The 25,656-nt window shown below is 42.0% G+C and overlaps 2 protein-coding genes across 2 annotated transcripts; both read right to left on the bottom strand.

The window, feature by feature from the left end:
• Nucleotides 1-1,202: 1,202 nt before the first annotated feature.
• Nucleotides 1,203-25,429, bottom strand: clcnk (chloride channel K; the record flags this gene model as incomplete). The annotated part of the gene is made up of 17 exons (XM_080762902.1): nt 1,203-1,241; nt 1,546-1,632; nt 5,084-5,141; nt 6,106-6,322; nt 6,441-6,548; nt 7,014-7,083; nt 7,696-7,854; nt 9,674-9,758; nt 10,550-10,651; nt 12,290-12,374; nt 12,704-12,829; nt 21,111-21,192; nt 21,332-21,406; nt 23,290-23,429; nt 24,393-24,521; nt 24,761-24,892; nt 25,345-25,429. The coding sequence occupies 17 exons, from the start codon at nt 25,427-25,429 to the stop codon at nt 1,203-1,205; spliced, it is 1,779 nt and encodes a 592-aa protein (XP_080619028.1).
• On the bottom strand, nt 5,251-5,637 carry LOC308315362 (peptidyl-prolyl cis-trans isomerase NIMA-interacting 4-like; the record flags this gene model as incomplete). The annotated part of the gene is made up of 1 exon (XM_080763306.1): nt 5,251-5,637. The coding sequence occupies one exon, from the start codon at nt 5,635-5,637 to the stop codon at nt 5,251-5,253; it is 387 nt and encodes a 128-aa protein (XP_080619432.1).
• Nucleotides 25,430-25,656: the final 227 nt, after the last annotated feature.

Here is a 25,656-nt window from a genome sequence, read left to right as displayed (position 1 = left end):
TTGATTGAGGATGAAACCAGAAAAAGCACTAAGACTTGTTTACATCAGGCTCCCCCATTTTCAATTCATCAGAACATTTAAAGACATACAAATACACACTATGAAAAAAAAGGTTATAGTTAAAGAAAAAAAAGGGAAAACATGTACTGTACAGTATGGAAAAATCCATTGCCCTAATAGTTAGTCCCCTAATAGTTGGCTTTTTGTTGTAAAGCTCTCTCATTGTCTCTTTTCCTGCGAGATGTGTTTTTAAGCCTTTTAAAATAACATAAGAAATATCCCCTAAGCTACAGCACCAAGTCGGCCATACCACCCATGAACAAAGTTTGCATTTTAAAACAAAATTGTAAACATGTGTAATGCTTTATTGGGTCGTCCACTCACAGTTAACAGTCTTTGTATTGAGTTGTGCTTGAAATGTACTGTATTTCTGCAAACTGTTAATTAATATTTCAATCAATCAAAAAACAAGTGATACTTCTGACCCTCAAATAGCTGAAGGTAATAAGTGCGAATGGTTCTGTGTACATGAAGTTAAGTGTTCAGGAGTTGTCCACGCTGCTAGTGCTATGGCACACCTACACTTAAAACACAGTCTGTTACATTTAGCTGTGTTAACCCATCAAAATGGCAATTGTTAAAAGGAACTGGAGGGCTTAAATAACTGGCAGTATTGAAACAGACAGTAATGGACTATATTTTACAGGCATTAGAACAGGGTAAACACACAGTGCAGCTAATCAAATTAATAGTGCATATGTTTGATTTAGCCAGAGGCAAGCATTGACAATACTATTGACTATTGTCAGTGCTTGCTCTTTGGCATGCCTAATGCATTCATTGTAATTTAATTAACTGCAGCTGTGTTTACCCCATTTCCATTGACTGATGTTTCAACATACCTACTGAGATTTATTTTCTTTCTTTTTTCATCTAACTCTAAAGCACCGACACACACTAACGACTTCCAATACTGCTGTCCTGTGCTAGGAGACAAACTCCCAGTCAGAAAAGCAGATCATGTTGCATATCCCCTCATTCCAACAACACACATAGACAAGCTCGGATAGATGCTCATTTGGCCTCTGGATAATGACAGTGTTGTTCTGGAACAAATTATGATGGGGGGAGAGGAGATCTCCTTATTAGAGCCTAGAGACTTTACTCTAATGAGAGGGAAATCCCCCTCCCCCCACCACAGCTCAGATGTCTTTGGCTATGTCTTCTAATATTCTCTTCATCTGGAAGACAGAGACAGCAGGGCAGGGTGGGATGGAAGGAGCGGGGAAGACAGGAAGGAAGGGAAGGCGAGATGACAGCTTTGAATCTATGAACGCTTATTTTTACCAGCACCAGTCCAACATAATGTGTTGTTGACTTGAGTGCATACAGTAGCCAAATACGCCCACATGCAGGTGTGTATAGCGTGACTGTGCCATATGTCTCACAGGCATGAATCAAATTTCCATTAAGACAAGAATGTTATTTTTGTATTAATCTTTTTTCTTCTTCTCCTTTCCTTCTCACTGTTAGAATATTCATTACCTCGGGCCAAGTGATAAGCCCAGCTAGCCTTCCTCCCTCTGTCACGAACAATGTCTGAGAACCAAGCATGCTCAGGATGCCGTGGGCCTGCATGGTGCAACAGAGATTAAACAAAGTTTTTGGGGGAAAAAGTCATTTCAAATGTAGGGACGTGTAGAGCATTGAATGGTAATGATTTGCAACGTCTCTTCACCTCCTGTATGGTGCTGTGAGTTGACAACTGCACAGAGGTTGGATAGATAGTACAAATATCTGCCAGTTGTTTCTCTGCAACCTGAAGAATGATACAAGCAGCTGATTAGACTGATGTGATGATGATTGTCCCCTGTATTTCAGATTGCCACTGTCAGGTGGAAGCCTTGTCCAAATATCATGTAGCTATAATTTTGTCTCAAGCTCTTTTCATTAGTTAAATATGTGTAAAACCCACCGACAGACTTGACCAATTCAGCTGGCATCCATTCAGCTGGTGCATCAGTGTAGGCAAAAATATCCATGAAACAATGTAAAGTAGCGAAAATAGCTGATTTACAAACTTAGTGTTCTGTTGTCAACTTGTAGATTGGCTATTTTCACTACTTTTGCACGATACTGTCATACAACAACTGCGCATAAAATAGGGCATTAATTTATGAAAAACATTAAATACTGAAAAGCTAGGTTTTTCTACCCGACAGTGAAGATGTGATGCTCTACTTATGATACATATAATTTTCTTATTTTTTGATAAACACCAACCCTTCAAAACCTGAAGGAATTGTGAGAATCAAGATAGAAGTTTGTTTCACATGATGGCTGGGCTCTCATGCTATATTACATAAATTCCCTTTATGCTCCAAAGACATTTCCATGCTGTACATTTGGCAGCATTTTGGTTAGCAAGCAGTGATTATTGATGACGAAGCTCTACCCTAATTGGGCTTGCATTCTAAGCCTTTCAAAAGGGGAATATGTCGATTATAGTTATCAGCTAACTAAGAGTCTGAATGAAAGCTTTCACCTCATCCTTAGTGCGCTGCAGAAATGTTTGCAGGTCTGAGCGGTAAATGGACCCCAGTAGAATCTGTGAACCTAGAATGAGAAAAAGGAGAGGAGAGGCAAAAACAAATCTGTCACAGTTCAGTGTGACAACTTTCTACTGTAGTATAATGCGTCTACTTCTGTGTTGCAAATATTTACATGCCGATGGCAACTGCACCGCTGCCAACCGCATCAGCTGGAGGACTGATTAGCTTCTAAACATTATGGGTACGGTCAAATATGCGCTTCAAAAGTGATGGAGCCAATAGCCAACACATGCCAAGAAAATGACATTGGCTCACTGAAAGAAAGCTACAAGTGAACTGCTTCTTTCCTATTGGTTGACTCCTGGTCAAAGTTCACCAATGTTGAACTGCAAGCTTCAGACACGTTGGAAGCCTTAAGGTACCTGCACACTGCTGCGTTTTTCGGACCTTTATGGTCCTTATGGTCCCCTAGTAATTCATTTTCAATGACACCTGCATTTTCTTTCTGTATGCGCAAGTTGATGGACGACAACGCAAACGTATTTACGTGGGCGCGGTCTTGTGAAATTATTGTGCGCATGCTCGTTTCGTGCACACGCCCGCGACTGACTACACCTGGATTCTGTTGAGCTTTTTTTTTACGCTTGTGTTGTCGCACCCCTCTGTAGCAGATCAGGAGCAGACCTGTCATTGATCCAGGCGACAACGCCTGCGTTAATCGATGCCAGGTCTGAAAGTACCTTTACGTCATCAACACGCTGCAACAGAAATCTCCACCATAGAATGGGGAAGCTGGCGCTAATGAATCATGCGTATGAATGAAGTGCGACCGTGCCCTAAAGCTTAAGCCTGATTTATACTGTACTTTGTCGATAGCTGATGCACCGTGTTGTGAGCTTGTAGATCTGCTATTTTGGGGGAAATAAAAGAACATTTTTGAATGTTTTTGAAAATGATCACCGATAAAATGCCAACTTGTAAAGGTGTCAGTGGGATTGTTTTCCATTTTCCATGCAATTGGTGAACAGTTATAGTTTTTGAACAGGTGAGATATCTCTTCCATTTTCTTCCTTTCTGGGAAGTGGCACTTTTGTCAAAAATGGCTCGTAATAGGACCTCAGCAGTAGCACTGAAGAATTGGACCCCATTTTTGCTGTTAACATTTATGGTCAATGTCTCTGTAGACTGTAAGGTTCCCTCTACCAAGGGATACAAAAAAAGAAAAACCATCAGGCATGTACACATTGCTGACAAATTAAAGGATAAACCTGAATAACTGAGTGGAGAAATAATTAATGTATCTGCTTGCTTGCAAACAGGTGTCCTGTCTGATACAGATACATCTGATCATGCTCCAACCATGACTCCATGGTATAAGAATTCTGGGCACAGATCGATGGCGGAGCTTCAGTCACAAAGACTGCTTAACTGGCTAGTGTTAGGAACAGTAATTAAAGTGATTGTGAATAATGTGAACATTTTGACATTGGCCTATTATAGCGCCACCAGGAAACCACAATAATCTACCTGACCTGGCGGAGACCTGTGCCTCTGAGAAGCACTTTTTCTAGTGTTATTGTTTTTTCCCCTCCTATGCCCAGGCTTTGTGTGTTTGTGTGTACCCCATAGCGTTGATTTGATTGGCTGAGCAACAGAATTGAGGAAAAAAGTGAGGACAGAAACTGAGGACGCCAATTGTGAATGGCCGGAATACATCAGTATGATGATGTATGTCATACAAATTACTCATGTGAAGTGAGGGGGCAGTCTTATCATCATACATTGTATGATGATAAGACTGCCCCCTCACTTCACATGAGTAATTTGTGACCGATCTGTAAATGTACAACCTGATCTCACAGCACATCATAGAAAAATGTAATAAAAGTTAAAAGTACCTTAATATCATTTGACACTCTGTATGCATCGGACTCAACACATAACGAAAGCTTAAGCCTAACTCAAACAGTTTAGAAATGGGATATGCTTTGACTCAAGGTGTTATTACCTACCAAAGGACTCAACAACAGGGAACTCTGTCGCAGTGCTTGAATGTAGAACACGCTGCACTTCCATCAGCCCAGCTGTTTTCTCAAGCACCATCCCTTTACGTCCCAGACTATGTCCTACTGTCACAGCTCTAATCCTGCAAGAAAGAAGACTTTACAGTAGCTGCTGATATTATTTTTCCTTTAATTTAATATTCATGTGGTCAAAATATTATTGTGACTGCATTTCTGCATGGCTCTGAAGGAGGCCAGCTGTCTATAAGAAGAACGTCTGTGTGTCTGTCTGTCTGTCTGTCTGTCTTCCTAGACGGTCTGTCTGTCGACTTTACCCTACGATAGGGGAGGGTTACAGTGTCCTGTGTTTAATGTATACTGTGGTAATATTATGCATCTTATATAATAATACATCTGATCATGTAATTGTTGAGAAGGTGCAGGATGCGAGTTAACGACTCCCCTTGTTAGTCTCCTATCAGTGCTGGACTTGATGTCTAGCTCTATTTAAAGGTCAAGGCAGTGTACATCCCGGATGCAGAGAGCAGACCTGCACACTGTCCAGGGTGTCGAGGTAATAGCGCACCTAAAGTGCACACACCATAAGGGCACTTTCTAGTTACATCAGTGTGCTAAAGAAAGTCGCTTCTGAAACTTTGGCCACATTACATGTGAAGAGTAGAGGTTCCTAAGTGTCACTTCTTGCCTTCCACCATTATAATATGGTAGCCAAATTTGGTCTTGACGGGGGGGTCCGTGTACACGGGTTTATCCATGGTGCTGACAGGCAAGGCAAACGCCACGTCTTGAAAGGGTCCCACCATAGACCCTCGTGTCATCCAACCCAGATCACCTCCTTGTCTGGCTTTGTCTTCGCTGAACTGCGACGCTACTTCGCTGAAGCGACGACCGGCCTTCAGATTCTCCAGCGCCTCCGTGCACTTGCCGTGTTTTTCACAGAGGATATGCCGCACCTTCACGGATGTGCCTCCTTTTTGTGCCTTTTCCTTTTTGTCGGTATCTCCGCCTCCTGGTGCAGCTGCACCTTTACCACTTTTTCCACACTTCCCTTTTGGAGCCATTATTATAATGTACACAACTGAGTTCTGAAAGTCAAGCAGCAACACTGGAAATAGTCAAATATATCTGCATTGATGATGTCAGATCTTTCTGTCTGTATTATAACTAAATATGGACATGGCCTGCATGATGAGCTTCTTCGGCACATTGTCAGCTTGCAAAATGTGGAAAACATTTACGCACAAGAAATTCATTGGTAGTGATTGTACCAGCAGTTTGCAAGATCAGGTTACCTATACCTACAAAAGGTTTAGCCATTCGGTTGGGGTGAATGATTCACCCCAACAGAATCTTTGTCTGTAATTACCTATTCAATCGATTTTTACCCAAAAAACTTTTAGAAAGTGTGAATGAATGAGTGAATTAATGAAGTCTGCACACTGCTGGTTTTTATTGATGCTTCAAAGAAGGAAAAGAAAAATAAGCCATTAATTATAATTTAAAATACCAAACACTAGGTGTTTTCTCACCTAGGGCAGGCTTTCAGAAGAGATGGCAGGTGTGGGAGCTTCTTGCTGATGGAGAGTGCATCGTAGAAGGAGGGCCGCTGACCAGAGCGAGCCAGGCCGTTGGCCAGTAAGGTGGCAAGGAGGACAGGCGCTGCATGGCTGAACTGCCCCGTTAGTTCCAGAGCCAAAAGGGCAGGGGACAGGGTGTGTGTGACTGCCCCCGAAAACGCAGCCGCACCTGCAGTCAGACATGTCGTGTTTTATACTGTGTTCAAAACAAGTTCATATGTAGACAGAATGTTAGCATTGTCAATTGATTTATGTTAGCTACAATAAGCAGGTTTATCTAGGCCTACCAGCCAGTGCATAGCCCCCAGGATTTAGAGCAACCCAATCCTGGCCTGAAGACATTCTGGTAGACACATAACCAAGTGAATCCCCTGCCAAACGCCCAATAGCTGCACCTGAGAAGCAGACAAGCATGAATTCATGCTGCATGCAAAGAAAAATCACACCCGTGTGAACTGAGTGGTGCAACTCCCCCCTCCCCCCCCCCCCTTCTCTCTCTCTCTCTCTCTCTCTCTCTCATTAGCAGGCAACAGTGCAGCACTGTCTCTCTCTCTCGGTTTCTGGCACAACAGCGCCCCTACTGGTACTCAGTCATCATACTGGTGCTCATTAACGTCACATACATAGGTGAACCAACACATAGGTGAACACGGACATTGGGTTCATGCAGTTCTGAGCTAAGTCTTGAAGCCTGGGAGTTTCCAGACGTAAAAACAGATGACATATACACAGTGAGATCCTCAGTGTTAATTTAACTTTAGTATGTACAAATAGAACAGTTGTAGTGTAGAACACAAAAAGGTAGGCTACCAGAAATCTAACCAGTGTATGTGTAGTGTAGCTAATCTTGCTTCACTCACCATAGATGAACACTGGCATGAAGTAGCCTGCTGGTAGTGGCAAGGTGCAGGCTAGGACCAGCATCCACAACTCAGTGTTAACAATGGAAACAAAGATGTGATTATACAGATTATAAAGTGATTAACTTTCTAGCCATTGAACGTACACAATGTAAACAAACACGATCAGCACACCTGCACAGCTAGTATACTGATCGAGTGCACAAGTCAACATCAATCTGAGTGCAAGAGCTTCTTTTTTACTTAGCCTACATTTGTATCCCACGATTTTTGCAACCCATATTTGCAACCCATTTATTTGTGTCAATTATCTAATGTAATCCTCGGCGCTACACTCACTCTGCCAACCTAGGGAAAGCAACGGACTGACCTCATGCTTCCTTCTATGCATGAGGAGTCCAAGCCGCTTCTTTTCACCTGACAGGGGGAAGTCTCCCCGGTTGGACGCAGCACAGGGAAGGAACACGTTATTCCAACCATCTCCTTTCCCCTCCATCAGGCACCCCAGCTGGCCAGGGGGAGGCAGTATAGAGACCTTACTGCATATTTTTTGTGCAGTTACCTACACTGCAACAGCATTTGTCACCAATCAATTTACCAAAGCTTGATATAGAAACGTTTTTTTTTTTTTACAAAAACAAACGTTTTTTCATTTCCCTACGCCTTTAACCCTTTGTCGTACCTTCATAAGTAGGAAAACACCCAGAGCCAGGTGGGGCAGATGCTCTGATGATAGCCACTCCCCCCCAGGGTTTGGATCCAGCTCCACCGTGGCATTGTGGGATTGAGAGTTCCAGGGTCTGTTGTCTAGCAGGGAGACGAGGAGCTGCTTCATGGTGTACTGCAGGGAGAAAACACCACACATCATTTTCTTTGAAGGTAAAATACTCAGAGGCCTATATCTTGTGCCACCAATTTATACCCCTTAATTATCCCTAAACTTATTTGCCTTTTTTTTACTATTTTGAAAAACCTTTTTAAATAGTTCAAATAGCCAAATCTACAAGCTCACAACGTGTCAATGTAGATCGGCTAGTTATATTGTCATGCCCCTCTCCTCTGCCTTTGCATTTGAACTGTGACGCTCCAAACCACTGATGGACTAATATTTGGCACGACCATTTATTTACCTTTTATGGCATGACAATATACTACTAGTCCTACTAGGTTTCGGACTTTTCTGTCGTTTCAGTATGTTCTGTAGGTCATTGGACTTAAGATATTTCTGTATTTTCTGTATTGGTCATGATCTTAATAAGGTTTATTGCCAGTGACGTTATTGGCGTGGTAAATCAACGAATCCCCCAAGGCCAGTGACGTTACTGACGTGGTAGACAATAATTCCATTCCATTTTTTCGCATTTAATTTTTTTTTTAAAATGTATGTAATCTACTAAAAACCGGCCGAAATCCGCGCGATCGTGCACTATCGTGCACGCGCGCCGTCTATGTGAATCGCGGCAAAAAATCTGATATTTTGGGATCTTCTGGGCTTGATTTGGGTGATTTAAGACTAACTTATGATGAAGCTATTGTTAGCCTAGCAATCCGACAGAGTCAGGCTATCTTGTAGGGGACAATCTTTCATTGGTTGTTTACGTCCTTTTGAACCGGAAGCGATATACCAGTTTACACACTACAGAGATTTTCAGCATAATGGTGCGTTCCCGCCATCTGGTGGCAATAGTGGGGTATTACTTGAAAATGACGGTAAAAGATGGTGGGATTGTATTTAAACGCAGATGTTTATTTTTGCATAAAAATGATGAATTAAGAAATGGATAAAGAAAAAAGTCGCCAAATCTGGCCCAATGCACAATAAGATGATATTAAATCTGACAATAAGAGGGTTAAGATAATTATGTTTCTGTCTTTTAAGTATGTTCTGTATTGGTCATGTGTTCTGTTTGGTTTGGGTTTTCTGTTATTGCCTTGCTTTGTGTATCTTATTTTGTAGTATTGTTCTGTGTCTTCCTGCCTCCCCTTGTTTGGTGTTTCCTGTTCTGTCTTACCAACCTGATTATTGTTGCCTTTAGTCACCTGTGTTCTGTTTGCCTGTTAGCCTATCCTGTGTTTGATTTGATTTTGAGTTAACCTGTGTCCTGTTACCCTGTCTATTTAAGCCCTGTGTTTGCATTGTTTTCTTTTTGGTCTGTAGACCTATGTCAAGTGAGTCTGTATATATTATTCTGAAAGCATTATCTACCTTTGTTTTGCCCCTTTATTTCGGAAGAACCTTGGTTTAGTTAAAAACCTTGAAGATACTCTGCTCTGCAGTAAAAAAAAAAAGAAGTTATAAGGGTTAAGGTGTGGCACAGGATAGGACCCTCAGTGAGAGTATACAGACAGATGTAACCAAAAGAAAAGCCCCCATAAGGGTCCATTTGGGTAAATTGGAGAACTCCTATACAGTAGGTGGCAGGATAAGCAAGTGAAATTGGTCGTGATGAAACAAAGCAGACACTATTCAAACTGGAACACATGCTGATAAAAAGATGAGTTCTGTCAGTTCTCTGTCCTGATTTTCTGTTTACTTGGATTTGGTTTACTGGATTATAGAACATTTTTATAATTCTTTGATTGCATATTTATATTATCCAAATTTCATGTAGAGTATAAACACTCAGGTTTTGTATATTGACACAAATAATCTCCCCCACCTTAGAAGCCATATATTGACCAGCAGAGTGGGGAAACGTCACAGATGCGAGGATAAAGGCCACCATGGCTGAGTACAGACCTTTCCTGGTGAGACACATTCAAACACAAATGCATCAATGTTATTGCCAGGGCATGTCTTCAGAATGATCACTCATACTCAAGTTATTCAAGTGTATAGTTTACTCCCTTAACTGAATTATCAGAAATAACAAACTAATCCATTTCATTTTCAAAATGACTTCATCCATATCACAACATCATCTCTTGGCAAAGTGTTTACACAGCGTGGCTCTGTAGAAGGCTGCATGTTGTCCGGACTCCGAAGCTAATCTCACAGAAGTGATCAGCACCATAGTTCTTGTGCATGCAGCCAGTGGGCCAACTTGGAGTATCTCCAATAATGTTTTCCACATATGTATTGAAATATTAACATTAATCATTTCATTCAATAGGGCTTACATTGGTTTGAATGAATCCTTGTCAAAATGTGGAGTCATGTCAGATGACAGATGGCACAGGCTGGCCTCATGAAGTTCAAAATCAGCATGAAATCACACTGACTGACACAGTCACACACGCATGTTGATCTCCAGTTTCACATGATCTAAACTAATCTTATCTTAATGAGCTTTATAAGTAGCAGAATCTCTGCAGAATAAGAATTTCTACTCTGATAAAGCACTTAATAGCTGTGGTTGTTTTGATTTTTGTTTTTAAATCACTATAACAAATTAGCTGGGGATCAAACCTGCCCTGTGCCAGTTTAAGGGGGCAAAACAATCTGAACTGTTCAAGCTATAAATGGATTATCCTCAAAGGATTGATTCATCACTGCACTCGTATTGTCCTCTCGGAGGATGAAAATGATCTCTCACTCTGTCGTCAACATCCTAATCAGGAGTGGCTTGGTTTTGGTAAAGTGCAGAATCCAGCGGTGACAGAAGAGATAGACACAGCTTACAGCTCCACACAGCAACCTTTATATGAGAGACAGAAGCAACCACAAGACTGAGACCCCAGGCTTATTCAGGGTTTGATTTGTGAGAAGAAACAGAGGGGACATTTTACGTAACCGCTTAGACTTAAACCCTATATGCACTTCATTGTACAACAAATCTATAAAAACACAATGCATTGTGGTGTGTTGTGAGTTTGTACTGCCTACAACAGTAGGCCAGTCATGTGGAGCAGGGGGCTATAGACCGTAGGGTGACTCATGGTCAGAGTTGGGGTCCGTTACTCATAAAAGTAAGGCACTACATATTACATATTACTTTTGAAAAAAGTAATGCCTTACATTACTTTATTACTCCCTGGAGAAAGTAACTAGTTACATTACTCGTTACATTACTTTTGCGTTACTCCATAAAATCGCCTGAGATGCATTGTCAAATAATTTGCACTGAACTGCCACACAACAATATAATATTTAGTTTGGGGTCTGTGAGGCCAAATCTCATCAAATGGTGGTCCATGGCTAAAATGCAGAATACATACTGGACCTTGATATGAAAATGGTTGAAAACCACTGTACCACGTGGTTCTAGGCAAATATTAACTTTCCCAACTATATATATTCAAATAAAATAATGAGACTGAGATAAATCAGTAGCCTATAATTATGTTCACAGTGCTTTAGGATCCCTTTCTTTATGATGTGGAGTCCCCTGCTCCATTGCTCATTAAATCATTCATTTCGGCATATTTGGTTTATTTATCTCTACATTAACTAACTAGTGATTGTGAGAGCACACGTTCTACAACAAATAAACAGACCCTCCCATTGGCAGTGTTGCCAGGTTTTAGAAGAGAAACAAGCAGCCATGTCTATGAAAACAGCCCAAAAGAAGCCTGACTGGGCTATCATAAAACAAGCCCAAAGTCGCTTGTAATAAGCGGACATGGCAACACCCCAACGCCTGCTCTGTCTCTGTGACAGTGGGGAGACTGGGAGCTTTCTGTGCAGCGGAAAAGTGCTACGGAGATTTTAATACAGAGACGACTTAAATGACAGTTATGACACAAGCACTGTAGGCTATATCACAAAAAAACGGACAATGATGTGTCCGGCCAGAGGTTGAGTTGGGAGGAGGAAAGGTGGGTCTAAAACCGGACGTCTGGCCACCCTACGAGTCCACGACAGTAACGAAAAATGCTGTGCTGCTGATGATCTGACACCAGTTTGACATGTTCTAGTCCGTACTGCGTACTGCGTTGCCAGCGCACCATTAGTGTTCATGTTCAACTCATCTCCGTTGTGTGCATTATTCTCTAAAGCAACACTGCTGAAAGCAGCCACATGACGCAAGTAGCGAGTAACGGCAGCGCTAAAGCGACCAGTAACTGTAGTGTGATTATCAATTTTGGAGGAGTAGTGTCGTTATATTACTCGCTACCGACCAAAGTAGTGTCGTTACAGTAACGATATTTTCCGTTACTCGTTACACCCAACTCTGCTCATGGTACAAGCAGGAATTTACTAGTAACAGCCTTTCTCTTGTCTATGAAAATGTATAGTCAATTATAATTGAGTATTTTAGATAAGCTTTCAAAAGGTATAGCATTTAAATGCAGACAATATTATTGTTCAACTGTACCCTTGTGAATAATCTTACCCCAGTGAAGCAAAGAGCAGAATCTCTAGTGGATAGAAAGGTAAGGCATCTGAGAGATCCGTTTTGAACAATGCCTCAAGAGTCTCTGTGGACAGAAAACAAATTAGAGTCACTGTACTGAGCTCTCCCGTGGCCTTTTCCAAATCAAATCATCCTCCACTTTATTGCGTTTATCTTATTGTTCCTTATAGTCTATCAGCTTAAACGCCCCTGCCGATATTCCCAAAACCCAATCACCCGTGTCATTGCCATCGCCATGACAACATAATTAAGACAGTTTTTATTGGATTTCCATTTGACTTGAGAGAGCTAGAAAAACCATGTCAATGAGTCGGGTCATGCATTATATGACCGCATCAGTGAGCAGACATAAGGGGCATACGTTGCGAGCAGGTATTATAATAATGCGCTCACCTCTCTCCCCGCTCCAGACGGAAAGGAGACGGAAGGTCAATGCGCCGCAGGCCGCCGAGAAGAAACACGGGCAGTAGTCCCTCAAGGCAAAATGTGAGCACATGACCTCGACGCTGAACAACACACCTACACGGAGAGAGGAAGAGGTAGGGAGTGGGTGATCACTGTGTATAGAATATTAATATAATAATAGGCCTACAGTACGACCACATCTCACCAATCCTGGCATCCCTGCATTGGCTCCCAATCACTTTTAGAGTTGAGTTTAAAATCTTACTAATAACTTTTAAGGCCATCTCTGATCTGGCCCCATCCCACACTTCTGACCAACTCAAGCCCTATATGTCTCACAGCGCACTAAGGTCCTCAGACAAGGCGCTCTTAGAAATCCCAACTTCTAAGTTGAAAACAAAAGGTGACCGGGCCTTTGCCCTCAGAGCCCCAACTCTTTGGAATGCCCCCCCCCCCCCCCCCCCCCGAGATAAGGCTTGCAGAATCCGCCCACCGCTTCAAATCCCTCCTGAAAACTCACTTTTATAAAGCTGCTTTTAACGCCTAATACGTTTCTAAACATTGCTTATTGTTCTACTTTCCTACTGCATTTCTGTACATTGCCTGTTCTTTATTGAGTGGTGCAACCACTCCAAGGAACAGCAATGTCCGTTTTCACCTATGCACTACTGACTACCTATGTGATGTTAACCTACCTATGTGACTGAGCACCAGTATGACTAAGAGTACCAGTAGGGGCGCTGTTGTGCCAGAAACAGAGAGAGGGAGATAGTGCTGCACTGTTGCCTGCTAATGAGAGAGAGAGAGAGAGGAGGTGGAGGGGGGGTTTATTGTAAACTGCTGTTTATGGTGTGCACTGCATTTGTTCCTATTCTTTGTAAAGCACTTTGTAACCTCGTTTTGAAAGGTGCTATATAAATAAAGGTTTATTATTATTATTATAATATTAGATGCAACATTCTGTCATCAGCTATGGGATAACAGCCTGTCATCTTACTTGGGTATATTGTTTATTACATTTCGGAGAATTCCACGCCCACAAATTTGTGCCCATGGAGCGCACAATTTTGTGCGCCAGTTCAGGTGGCCAAGTCATACACCGTGATAAATGCGAAGTATGCAGAGCGGAAGTGCCGTTCACGCCTGATCTTTGTCGCCGTGATACGTCACTGTCTTGACCTCTGCGTCAGTCATCAACCCAGCATTGTGGGGTCTGCGACTACTGGTCAATCACAGCGTGGCTTTCCTACACCCAGCTTTTGCCATTCTCTCGCTCGGTGTTGAAAGTGCGAAAGTGTGAAAGAGTCCTTTTCTGTATCGCATCGAACAAGGGAAAGGTACCCAGCACGGACAAAAGACTGTCAGTGGCCCTTTCTCACAGGGGTGCATACGTTGGTTAGACATACTAACAGTCTGACAGGCATTAATTAGTCCGACAACACTGTGACTCCCGACATGGCCGGTTAAAACTAACCTGTGGCAGGTTCAAACTAACCTGTGGCTCCCGACATGCGTGGCCGGTTAAAACTAACCCGTGGCAGGTTAAAACAAACCTGTGGCTCCTGACATGTGTGGCCGGTTAAAACTAACCTGTGGCAGGTTAAAACTAACCCGTGGCTTCCTGTGAGGTTATGTTTAGGGTTTGGATTTTGGGTAGGGTCAGACTAATGCCGGTCAGACCCAAACACATGCACCCGCTGGTGGAGATTATAGTTGTTTACAATTGCCAATTGCCAAAACAATTAAAATATGTAAAAATATGTTGTTCCAGGGAGCCCCCCAGAAGCAAAGATATGAGTTAAAAGAATATATATTCAAAGATTTGTGCCACATTTTCTCGATTTTTCAAAAATAGCGCGGCACTCAGTGTCGCGCTATGAGCTTGCCTTGTAGATCTGCTATTTTTCAATAGCTAAAGCATAACATAATGCTTAAAACACCATAAGGGGTTCCCGCCAAGATTGTCATGTCTACCCAAATAAAAAGAGATCTCCCTACTGACATGTCTGAGTTCATCTAAATTCAATACTGTACAGCAGTGGTTCCCAAACTTTGTCATGTCAAGGACCCCCAAATTGACACTAATGAACCCGTGGACCCCCCATTTGAAAATATATGCTAGGGACCCTATATTATGGTTGGGCCCATAAGAAAATAAATACATTTCAAGGACCCCCAGTTTAACATGCATTAGTCTACGGACCACCCATTTAATGGCATTTATATCTCTGGGACCCCAATTTATATTGTAAAAAATTAATTTAACTCTGAGAGTATACAAATACACTTTGGGAACCACTGCTGTACAGGGTATATATGGGCCAGAACAGTCGGTGACAAGATGGCTGCTGACAAACCTACACCTACTGCTTTGAAAACAAATCATATCTTCATCCCAATATTAAGGACCACCCTAAAGTCTTTGCATTGATTCTGCAATATTATTTTTTTGATTTCTGAATTGTTTCCACACAGTTGTAACCCATACATACTTTTAATGTAGATCTGATCGACTGGCTAATGGAGACTATTTTTAACTCCTCAGTATAGAGTAGACAGAGGACAGATTTGTGTTTTACATAAAGGTGAACTATAACCACAACAGTTTAATTACCAGGTATACCATTTTATATACCATTACTGCAGTAACCAGTTTAATAATAACCTTATTTATTTTAGCTCTGTACAGAATATCTGTTATTTAAACGGCAAAGTTATAGTATATTGTTTGGTAATTTAAAAATAAATAACCAGACACTAGTCTTAGCCTACCGTATACTACCTTATCAACCACCATCGGCACTGATCATAATACGAAGTTATTATTATATTAAAATCACTTGGCAGTTTCCCCTGCGCGTTTAATGATTTTCATTTCACATCCTTTCTAATTAGTGAATCACTAATTAGAATCACTAATTCTAATTAGTGGCGTTTGTTCCAGTGAATGGAAATCTTAATGCTTCAGCTACAATGACATACATTCCAGACAACTGTGCTTCCAATTTTGAGGCGACGGTTTGGAGGAATGCCACGGCGCTTGCTGTTTCAGAATGACAATCCCCTGTGCTCCCCCCGCATCCCCAATTCCCCACACAGATATGGCTTGTTTAGATGAATAGGGAAAAGAACCTGACCGACCTGCACAGAGCCCTGGCCATGACATTTTATTTCTGCCATTTTATGCTTTATTTCAGATGCTATAGGTCAGTGTATAGAGAGACGGCAAACCAAGGGCAGAGAGATAGGGGAGGGACGTGTGAGACGGGCTAATTCAAACCCGGGTCCTCACATGGTCTCCTCTGTGCACTACTAACTGGCTGAGCCACCAGGCAGGCATGCAGGCACCCGCCGAGACCTGACCTTATACCCCTTTCAAACAATGGAATTGGAATGCCAAATGCAAGTCAGGCCACATGAAGTGTCAGTCAGACCTGGAAGCAAACCGCAGCATCAATGTTACAACTAGAGAGAAATCATCCCAAAATAGTGGAGAATGTTCTAGTAGTAGTGAATGCTCCTGATTCGCTTCCATTCAACCACAGGAGCTTCAATGAGGTCAGGCACAGATTAGACCTGGCTCACATTTGCCATTCCAATGGTGTTTCGGGTTAAAGGGACATTTCACCAATGGAAGACTGCACTCAATGTTAATAGTATTTGTAGTAGACTAGAATTTCGCCGCCCTTCCTAGTTACGTTGCAGCGCAATATGGGAAGAAGGAAATTGCGGGAGTTGACAGACTCCACTTCATGTTTCAGCTGTGTTTTTAAACTCAGTAGTGTGCCCTGCACATGTAGTAACGGATGGGTTCTAAATTATTATAATAACAGAAAGTGTTTTTTATTTCTCATAAATACGCAAACATGGTGAAACAACTACAGTCACAGAGAGCAGTGCCAAGGTAGCTGCTGCCTGCTAACGATGCAAACAACAGCCTTGCCTGTCGTGTGTGTGTGTGTGTGGGGGGAAATAGCACTAATTTTCGACATTTTACTGTGTCATAAATATATTTACATCTGTAGCCTATATTCAGTGCCGGTTCTAGGCCTTTTGAGGCCCTAGGCAACATATTATACCCCCCTCCTGCTTTGCCACGCCGGATAAAAATTGTAAATTTGCCATGAAAATGCTTCAATCTGGTGCACTTTGAGATCAAAATTAAGAAGCTAGGTGGGGGCCACATATGTTTATAAACAAATCCCAAATGTTTATAAACAAATCCCAAATGTTTATAAACAAATCCCAAATGTTTATAAACAAATACCAAAATGTTTATAAACAAATCCCATGAGACTTGGTCCTACCCCCCCGACCATGAGACTTACTACAGGTCAACTGGTAGTGGTCCTACCCCCCCCATGAGACTTACAAATCCCAAATGTTTATAAACAAATCCCAAATGTTTGTAAACAAATCCCAAATGTTTATAAACAAATCCCAAAATGTTTATAAACAAATCACAAATGTTTATAAACAAATCACAAATGTTTATAAACAAATCACAAATGTTTATAAACAAATCCCAAATCCCTTGGTCCTACCCCCCCGACCATGAGACTTACTACAGGTCTACTGGTAGTGGTCCTACCCCCCCATGAGACTTACAAATCCCAAATGTTTATAAACAAATCCCAAATGTTTGTAAACAAATCCCAAATGTTTATAAACAAATCCCAAAATGTTTATAAATAAATCACAAATGTTTATAAACAAATCACAAATGTTTATAAACAAATACCAAAATGTTTATAAACAAATCCCAAATCCCATGGTCCTACCCCCCCGACCAATATTGTGATGACATGTGACCGTACATTTGACTCTTCACTGAGGCGCTCCAACACAAACACATGAAGCTTCAGCTGACACTGGGGAGGGAAACGAAGGGGTTGCGTGCGTGAGTGTGTGTGTGTGTGTGTGTGTGGGAGGGAGGGAGAGAGAGAGAGGCCAGAGCCCAGAGCCGCGCGATGTTGTGGTGTGTGTGTAGCAAAAGTATTCGGCGAGTGTGTGTGTGTGGCGTTGCGCATTTCACTTGAATAATGTTGTGTGCGCACGCGGAGAAACACAGTTATTTAATGAAACTGAAAATTATAAGGTGCTGGATAGCCTGCATGCCTATTCCTGTGTGTGTGTGTGTGTGTGTGTGTGTGTGTGTGTGTGTGTGTGTGTGTGTGTGTGTGTGTGTGTGTGTGTGTGTGTGTGTGTGTGTGTGTGTGTGTGTGTGTGTGTGTGTGTGTGTGTGTGTGCGCAAGGCAGACGTGCGTGTGTGTGCAGGCGTGTGTACTGGGCTCTCGGCTGGCAGGCGAAAATAGCGAATGCGATCGTTGTAATGGTAAGATTTTGCCAGGAACCAAGTTCGTGCAAAGAAGAATGTTGATGTAACTAAGGGCTTAGTTGAGTCATTGATATTTTAAAGACAGACATTTAGAAGGAATAAGCTAAATCCAATTCGTCCCCTTCCTTGTTTGTGTCTTGTCCTGCGATGACGGAGAGAACGCTGCAGATTGGGAGCTATTGATGTGTGAGAACTACTGGCCAAAATGTCATAAAAAACACAACACCTAAAATCGGAATGTTATTGTGACCTATTGAGCACAAACAGACCATCATGATTTGCTTGCTGGACCTATAATTAATTTATGTGCATTAAATTTCCACTCGCCCATATAAATAAAAAGCAAGATGGCTGTGTTGGGCTGAGAGCTGGTGACTCTGATTGACGTGTGAGCCGGGGGTGGGCCATCTTTCCGCACAGGTTTTCAATGGCTGGGCCGCACATATTTTGCGCACATCCTTTGCGCACATCTTTGCCCACGTGAACAACTTAAAGGCCCGCTGACACGCCCCTCGGGAGCTAAGAACTGCTATCAAACAATGCTATCATGATTCTGACGTCAGAGTGGCGAGGGGCTTTCCCCAACGACTTCTATGCGGGCTCGCCGGGCTTGGTGGCCGTGGTAGCATAGCAACTTATGCTACTATTTTGGTGTCACATTTAGCTTGAATACTGGGTGAAAGTCTCATTCAAAAAATTATTCTTTCACTCGAAAATCTTTGTTACAATGACATTGAGTTGACGTGTTTTTTGTTTTAGGGTAACTAGCATAATTTTTTAGCCGTGGCTATAGTGCATGACAGCGGGGAAGAGAGCTAAAGACGCCCGAGGCAGATTCCGTGCCATTGCATGTGTGTGTACATGTATGCGTGTGTGTGTGTGTGTGTGTGTGTGTGTGTGTGTGTGTACACACATGCCCAGTCCCCCGTAGAGGCTCATGATCTCGTCCGCAAGACTATGCCTCGGCATAGCGATATTTATTATTACAATGAATACCGGTACAAACATAAACACACTATAGTTCACTTGAACAATGTTGTGGTAACTAACTACGGTATTACAGAGTGAGAGCGAGGGTGTACATGTCAGCCTGCGGCTGAGAGGGGAAAAGAACAGTAGTCGCGCTGCGGGGCTGCTCTCACAGCGGCCAGACAACAGCAGACCGTCCGTAGTCGCGACTGTCGCGCTGCGGGGCTGAGAGGTCTCAGAGCGGGCAGACAGGGGTGTTGGCGACCGGGAGAACATGGGACTCGAGTCCAAAATTTGCGCTTGTGCTGCAGTTCCCCTAAAAAACCCCACGCCAACCTCAATTGCATTCAAACTAAGCATTTCTGGCGATTTTTTTTTTTTTTCAATTACATTTATAGCCAATATGACGCTAAATGTACCGTCAAAAACGCCTGACCTATAGCCACTTGTTGCTAGCGCCGTAGCCCCGTTTCAAACTGTTTCAAACTGTTTTCAGTCAGACCACGTGATCTGCTGTACCACCCATATTAATTTCGGGGCGTGTCAGCGGACCTTTAAGAAATGTAATAATAGATAACAGTAGCTCAATTTGAAATTTGCACCCTACGGCCAGAAAAAGAATGAAGTCTGTGTGTTTGACTAGGGTTTGACTGGATTGCTGAATTCCTACAATGACCATAATGCTTTGGTGCACTCCCCATCCTTTGGAGAGGGGGAGGCCATAGACATATAGGTCTGTATAAAGGCTAGATGGCTCAAGGCGGAGTCTCCAACGTAGCGGCCATCTTGGCTCGGTGCTACAGTACAGTATGTTCTATTGCAGCTCAAACAAAAATACTAATAACTTGCTCAAATCTTGACGGATTTACAAACGGGTTGGTTTATTATAAACATTATGATTCAGTTATGATACGTTATGATTCAGGATGCTTATCTGCTTAATGTTGTTTTATTTATTATATGAACGTCAAAAGCATATAAGTATGCTGACGTCTCTGATGTTTATAACAAACCAAACCATTTGAAAATCGGTTGAAAACTGAGCAAGTTATGGTTATTTAAAAAGTGCATGCCCCATAGACACAATGTTATGCTGCCCCTAAGTAAGATGGCCGCCATGTAGCGACGTCGCTCTCCATGGCCAGCAGCCATCTAGTGAGCCATCTGGCCTTTCTTATATATATCTATGGGGGAGGCTGCGTGGAGGTGTGACTTGTAGTCCAGGAAGGAAGTGAGACCACATTTTCCTAAAAAAGATCATTAAAATAAGATCTGGTTGCAAAAGGGGTGAAGTGGCATCTTAAGGTCGGGGCTCTGTGAAGCCAGTCAGGGTCTTTATCACTCAGACAGATGGACTAGAATCAACCGTCCTGTATGTTGGCTGTTACTGTTATTTTCTTGCTTCATTTATACTCTGGTGTACGACGGTGTTAGCCCTGAAAACATGACTCTCGTATTCATACGAGAGTCATGCAGTAACTTTACCCTGTTTTTTGCGATCGCTACATTTACACGAAATCCGTATATATAAACATTCGGATTGCAAATATAAAGTACTCACTTTTTATCCCACGGGTGTTAGTTAGTTGCTGTGCCCGAAATTAGCACTGCTGCATCCCGCGTTGTTTAATAAAAAGCATTTTTATCCGAGCTGTTATTTTGCCATTGGCTTTCAACTACGCGCCCCTATCGGTCGGGAGGAGGGTGGCACTCGGTGTGTTCGATATAGGTACGCTGACCGCCCTGCCAATACAGACTAATAGGCGAGTGCGCTCCCGGTGTGCAACTGTGGATTTCCCAAACGAACCCCGTTTGAAAAAAGTAGCCGGGGCGCTCGGATAAAAATGCTTTTTATTAAACAACGCGGGATGCAGCAGTGCTAATTTCGGGCGCAGCAACTAACTAACACCCGTGGGATAAAAAGTGAGTACTTTATATTTGCAATCCGAATGTTTATATATACGGATTTCGTGTAAATGTAGCGATCGCAAAAAACAGGGTAAAGTTACTGCATGACTGTCATGATAATCATCATGGCAGTCATGTTTTCAGGGCTACGACGGTGTATACAAATCAGGCTTTACTCACCACTGATAGGAGCTCCAAAGCAGCTTGCTACACCAACAGCAGCTGCAACAACCATCATTTGTCCCTCAATGTTATTTTTCTCCTATAACGGAGACATGCAGTTCTGTAGTGTTATAACTATAAAGGGAATGCTGTAAAATTATCACAGACATCATATACGATTCGCTTTACACTATATGCTGAAATGGGGTTAAATTAATTATTATTCTCTGATGTCATGCCTCCTTATCTTGAATGAGGGTGCAGAGATGGCTCAGGTACGATCCCACCATGGTGGACAGATGCACAAAGGGACCCTGGAATGGACATACAACCATGTCAGAATTTATGTATATACAGATACTTTTTCCGTTCCGTTTCCAATCCTGATACCACAATGTCTGTCTTAGCCGATACCGAGACCGAATACCGATACCAGTGTTGTGATCTCGTGTTGTGTTTATAGCTATCTAGCTATATATCTCGTATTGTGTTTATAGCAGACTTCTTATATGTGCACTTGCAGTATGGGCAACTCGAAAGCAAACTCCACATGCCCCAACATTTTATTTACCTGCCATAGTGTCAACCCCTTACACCTGTGTCGGATCGGTGGTTAGACTGGCATATTCGCCGATACCGATATGCACCGATATGACAAATAAGGACCGATACCACTACTTTCCCAATACCGATACAGTATTGGGACATCTCTAATACAGATATAGATCTATTTCCAGCACACATTAGTAAATTGTTCTTTGTACAATAATTGTTTTTCCCACCGCTGTGGATGAGATGCGTCACAACGAGAATTGTCTCTACAGATGTGACCGCCTTGCAGGCACATGGTATAGGCTACTGGGTAACTGTAAAACTGTTCAGAGCACCTGGGAAGAGTGTACTCCACTGCTAGGATGAGCTTTTCATGAAAATTGGCCATTTTATTGACGTCAAACATGAACAAAACTCACTCCGGTGATGTTACTATAAATCATGTTTATGTTGGGAAGAATTGGGAATACATGCTGTTTTAGAAGCAATTTCATAATCAATGAACCATCAAAGTAGCCAATGTAAAATGTCCTACCTCCCTTGTGCACACACTCAGTGTTCAACACACCTTCAGGAGTCCTTGAAGTGACCATGACCCTTGTATATCATAGCACTGTTTTGGAGTAGGCTACCTCTTAATTACCACTCTCTTGATAAGCTTCAATGTGATATTTTAGCTTTTTGCACTCTTCTTGCCTATTGTCTAATAATTTTGAAGTGAAGGATTTAGCTCCATTTCACATACAGTTGATCATGTTTGTTTTGTATTTTATTGGGTTTGTATTTACAAATTGAGGAGGACGCAGCAGTAGCAGTGACGTCAAGACTGTAAATTAGTTGAAATAGTTTGAACAATCTGTCTCGCCGGCTAGACAATTATGTTACATGTCGACCGGCAAGTTATTTTTCTGCTTCAGTGGGCACTTTATGCTGGAGGCATGGGACAATCCACTGATGATTTCTTTCACCTGTCTCTGCAGAATCCATTTGGAGAGATTCCAAGCTCTGGCCAAAAGAAAATTAATTTATGTTCCTTACCTGACCCCACTTGCCGTCTGCATTCATCAATTTGTTGTTGTCGGTTGGAATCCTTTTTTATTATTTAAAAAAAACATTTATAGTGAAAATTGTCAATCTACAATTAAGGTCTACAATGTTTTGGGGTGGTTTTATGCCGTTATATATTTTTTGGGAATGTGCCCAAGGTGCCCATATGGTAGATTACTTTATCTGCTATTGAAAAATGTGATGGCGATATGTGGTTTCTGCCTGACCACAACAAATTTCTCATTTCATTTGTTTCACTCGTACTGCAAGTACAGCAAAATATTTCCCCCTTACCACAAAACTGTGGGATACAATATGGAAAGACTGTGTAAGATATACAATTATACAAATGAAAACCCTACACAGAACAAATTTCACTCCATCAACAATAATATTAACAGAATTTATCCAGCAGACTCTGGCTTGTGGTTTATAAGGCACAACTGTGGTGGATTCACTGTATAATCTATTATGGTGCTACGGTGCCCAGCTGTAAAAAAAATGTTTTGGATGGATGGAATAAAAGATAATGCTAATAATATAATATAACGCAAATAAAATAAATAAACAAAACAAATCTGGAAAAAAGGTAGCGTACCACTTTGCCTAGGAACACGGTGCTGCCAGCTGCAAGTGTACAGATGAGGCCCAGAAACTTGGCAAACATGTTGGTAAGAGACAGATAGTGGGGCATTTCCATACCAGACAGCATGGTCCTCACCTCTGGAACCCCAGAGCCTTGAAGAAACACCAACAATTATGCTTCAAATTTCATGCCATCCATACAGTGTTAAAGGAGAACCCCATTTTGGTGTTTTAAGCATTATACGTTATAACAAGCTCGTAGCGCGGCACTCAACTTGTAGATCTGCTATTTTTTTAAATCGTGAAAATGTAGCGCAAATTTGGAATATTATATTATATGAGCATGTGCGGTACCACTGATACAGAAACATAGGTTTTTCAGAAAACTGTCATGATTTAGAAGACACTTGTAGAATCGAGCTCTGGTCTAAATGGGTTTAGCCATTTTCAGCCTCATCTTCATATAATTGGCCCTTACTATATGGTAATTATAAGATGCAATTTCTAAACACGATGTCACTGGTAGGCAGCTTTCTGTACTAGTGTCCACAGCCCTCCTCTGAGACAGAGTGAATTGACAGGAATGGTGCCATATCTTATAATCATTAGTGGGGAGTCGGACATTATAAGAAATGGTGGAGTGGTAACTCTGAGAGTTTCCAATGGATAAATGAACACTAAGTATTTGACTGTGCAACTCAGAACTTTATAAATAGAAAAAGATGACTTGAAGATATCAACATTGCACGTACAATTATACAGTAAAATCAGTGATTTAACTCTGAGATAGGCTATAGTAGTAGATATGCCCACTGAAATGTCAATTATTGCTGCTTGGTAAATGTCATGTGCAGCCCAAAATTCTATATATTTATATTTGACATATCCACACTCACGTATGTTTGACCTTTTGTCCCCTTTTGCCTACACATATCTCATTTCAAATGCCTCTTGAACGATAAGAGAACTTGTGAATTAATTCTCTATATGCCATGAGCTCATTTTAGAAGGAGAAGTATGTTATCATGTCAGTTGTAATAGCTTCTGTAGGGCAGATTAGGTAAAGATTTTTTTTTACAGTGAAAGGCTCATTTAACGACGCTCAGTCATACGAACCTGTGGAGAATGGACAGATGTTGTGAGAGAAAGATGCAGAGAGTGTGCACAGCGCTGCCGGGTAGAGAGTCCAGCAGAGGAACTGCAGCAGACAATGACCATCCAGCTGAACGTAAAGCCACTGATGAGCTACAGGTGGAGAGGGGATGAGAATGAGAGGGAGGGGTGGAAGCGAGGGATAAAGATTGAGAGAGACTAGATGTGTGTGTGTGTGTGTGTGTGTGTGTGTGTGTGTGTGTGTGTGTGTGTGTGTGTGTGTGTGTGTGTGTGTGTGTGTGTGTGTGTGTGTGTGTGTGTGTGTGTGTGTGTGTGTGTGTGTGTGTGTGTGTGTGTGTGTGTGTGTGTGTGTGTGTGTGTGTCAGTCATACCTCTCAGCAGTTTGGCTACACTCAGGTCCATGAGGAAGCTGAGGAAAGCGGTCAGAATGCCCAGAGCAGCAAAGCCATACCATTCTATTTTCCCCAGCATTCCCAACACACTCCTCGTCCTCAGCATGCAGCCTACACAGTCACACATTGTTAGTGTTAGTTAGTTACCACACCATTGGTCACAATCTCAAGGCCCACTTGTACTCATAGCTAAAATGTCAGATCTACAAGCTCACATGAGCTTTTATAGATCTGAATAATGATTTTATTTCTCGCCTAGAATTTTGTTTTGTGTTCGTGTTTTAAAGATTTGGTTCAGATCTGATAACAATGACGAGGACTATATATCTAAATGATTTGACATCTCAGTCATGTAAAAGGCTCAAGTTGTTTCATGTCTTGCTTTAGTTGTTGAAGGTCAAAATAACATGATGAAAGGTTAGAACCGGTGCACATATTTAAAAGACACAATAATGGCGAAGGTTTTCTCGAATGTAACTAATCTGTACCTTTGACAAGCGTGCGGGTCCATTGCCATGGTTTCTGTGCTTTCCATGGATCAACGAGGTGAGGGCGGTCATTACGTGTTGTCTGGCTTAGATTGTCCCGCTTCAAGAGGTTCACATTCACACTGCTTTCAGGTCCAGAAACCACCTCGACGCTCTTCATTTGGCCTTGAACTGTTTACCACCACGTTAATAACATCACGTATGTGCAGGCACGAACGCACGCACAGACACGGCACATACTATGTTTATTCATTGAAGCCTATTAAAAGCTTTCTTAATTGTGTTGTGCAACAGTATTGAACTAAAGGTACTAAAGATGGAGTGCTGTGATTTCTTTCCCTCCCTAAAACATGATCATCAGGTACGAGGAAGATTTATTTCAAAATA

This window comes from Protomyctophum bolini (assembly GCF_963924005.1).
Source record: "Protomyctophum bolini genome assembly, chromosome: 5".
Taxonomy (NCBI): Eukaryota; Metazoa; Chordata; class Actinopteri; order Myctophiformes; family Myctophidae; genus Protomyctophum; species Protomyctophum bolini.
The sequence above is the reverse complement of the archived record's forward strand: the minus strand, read 5'-3'. Positions and strand labels throughout refer to the sequence as shown.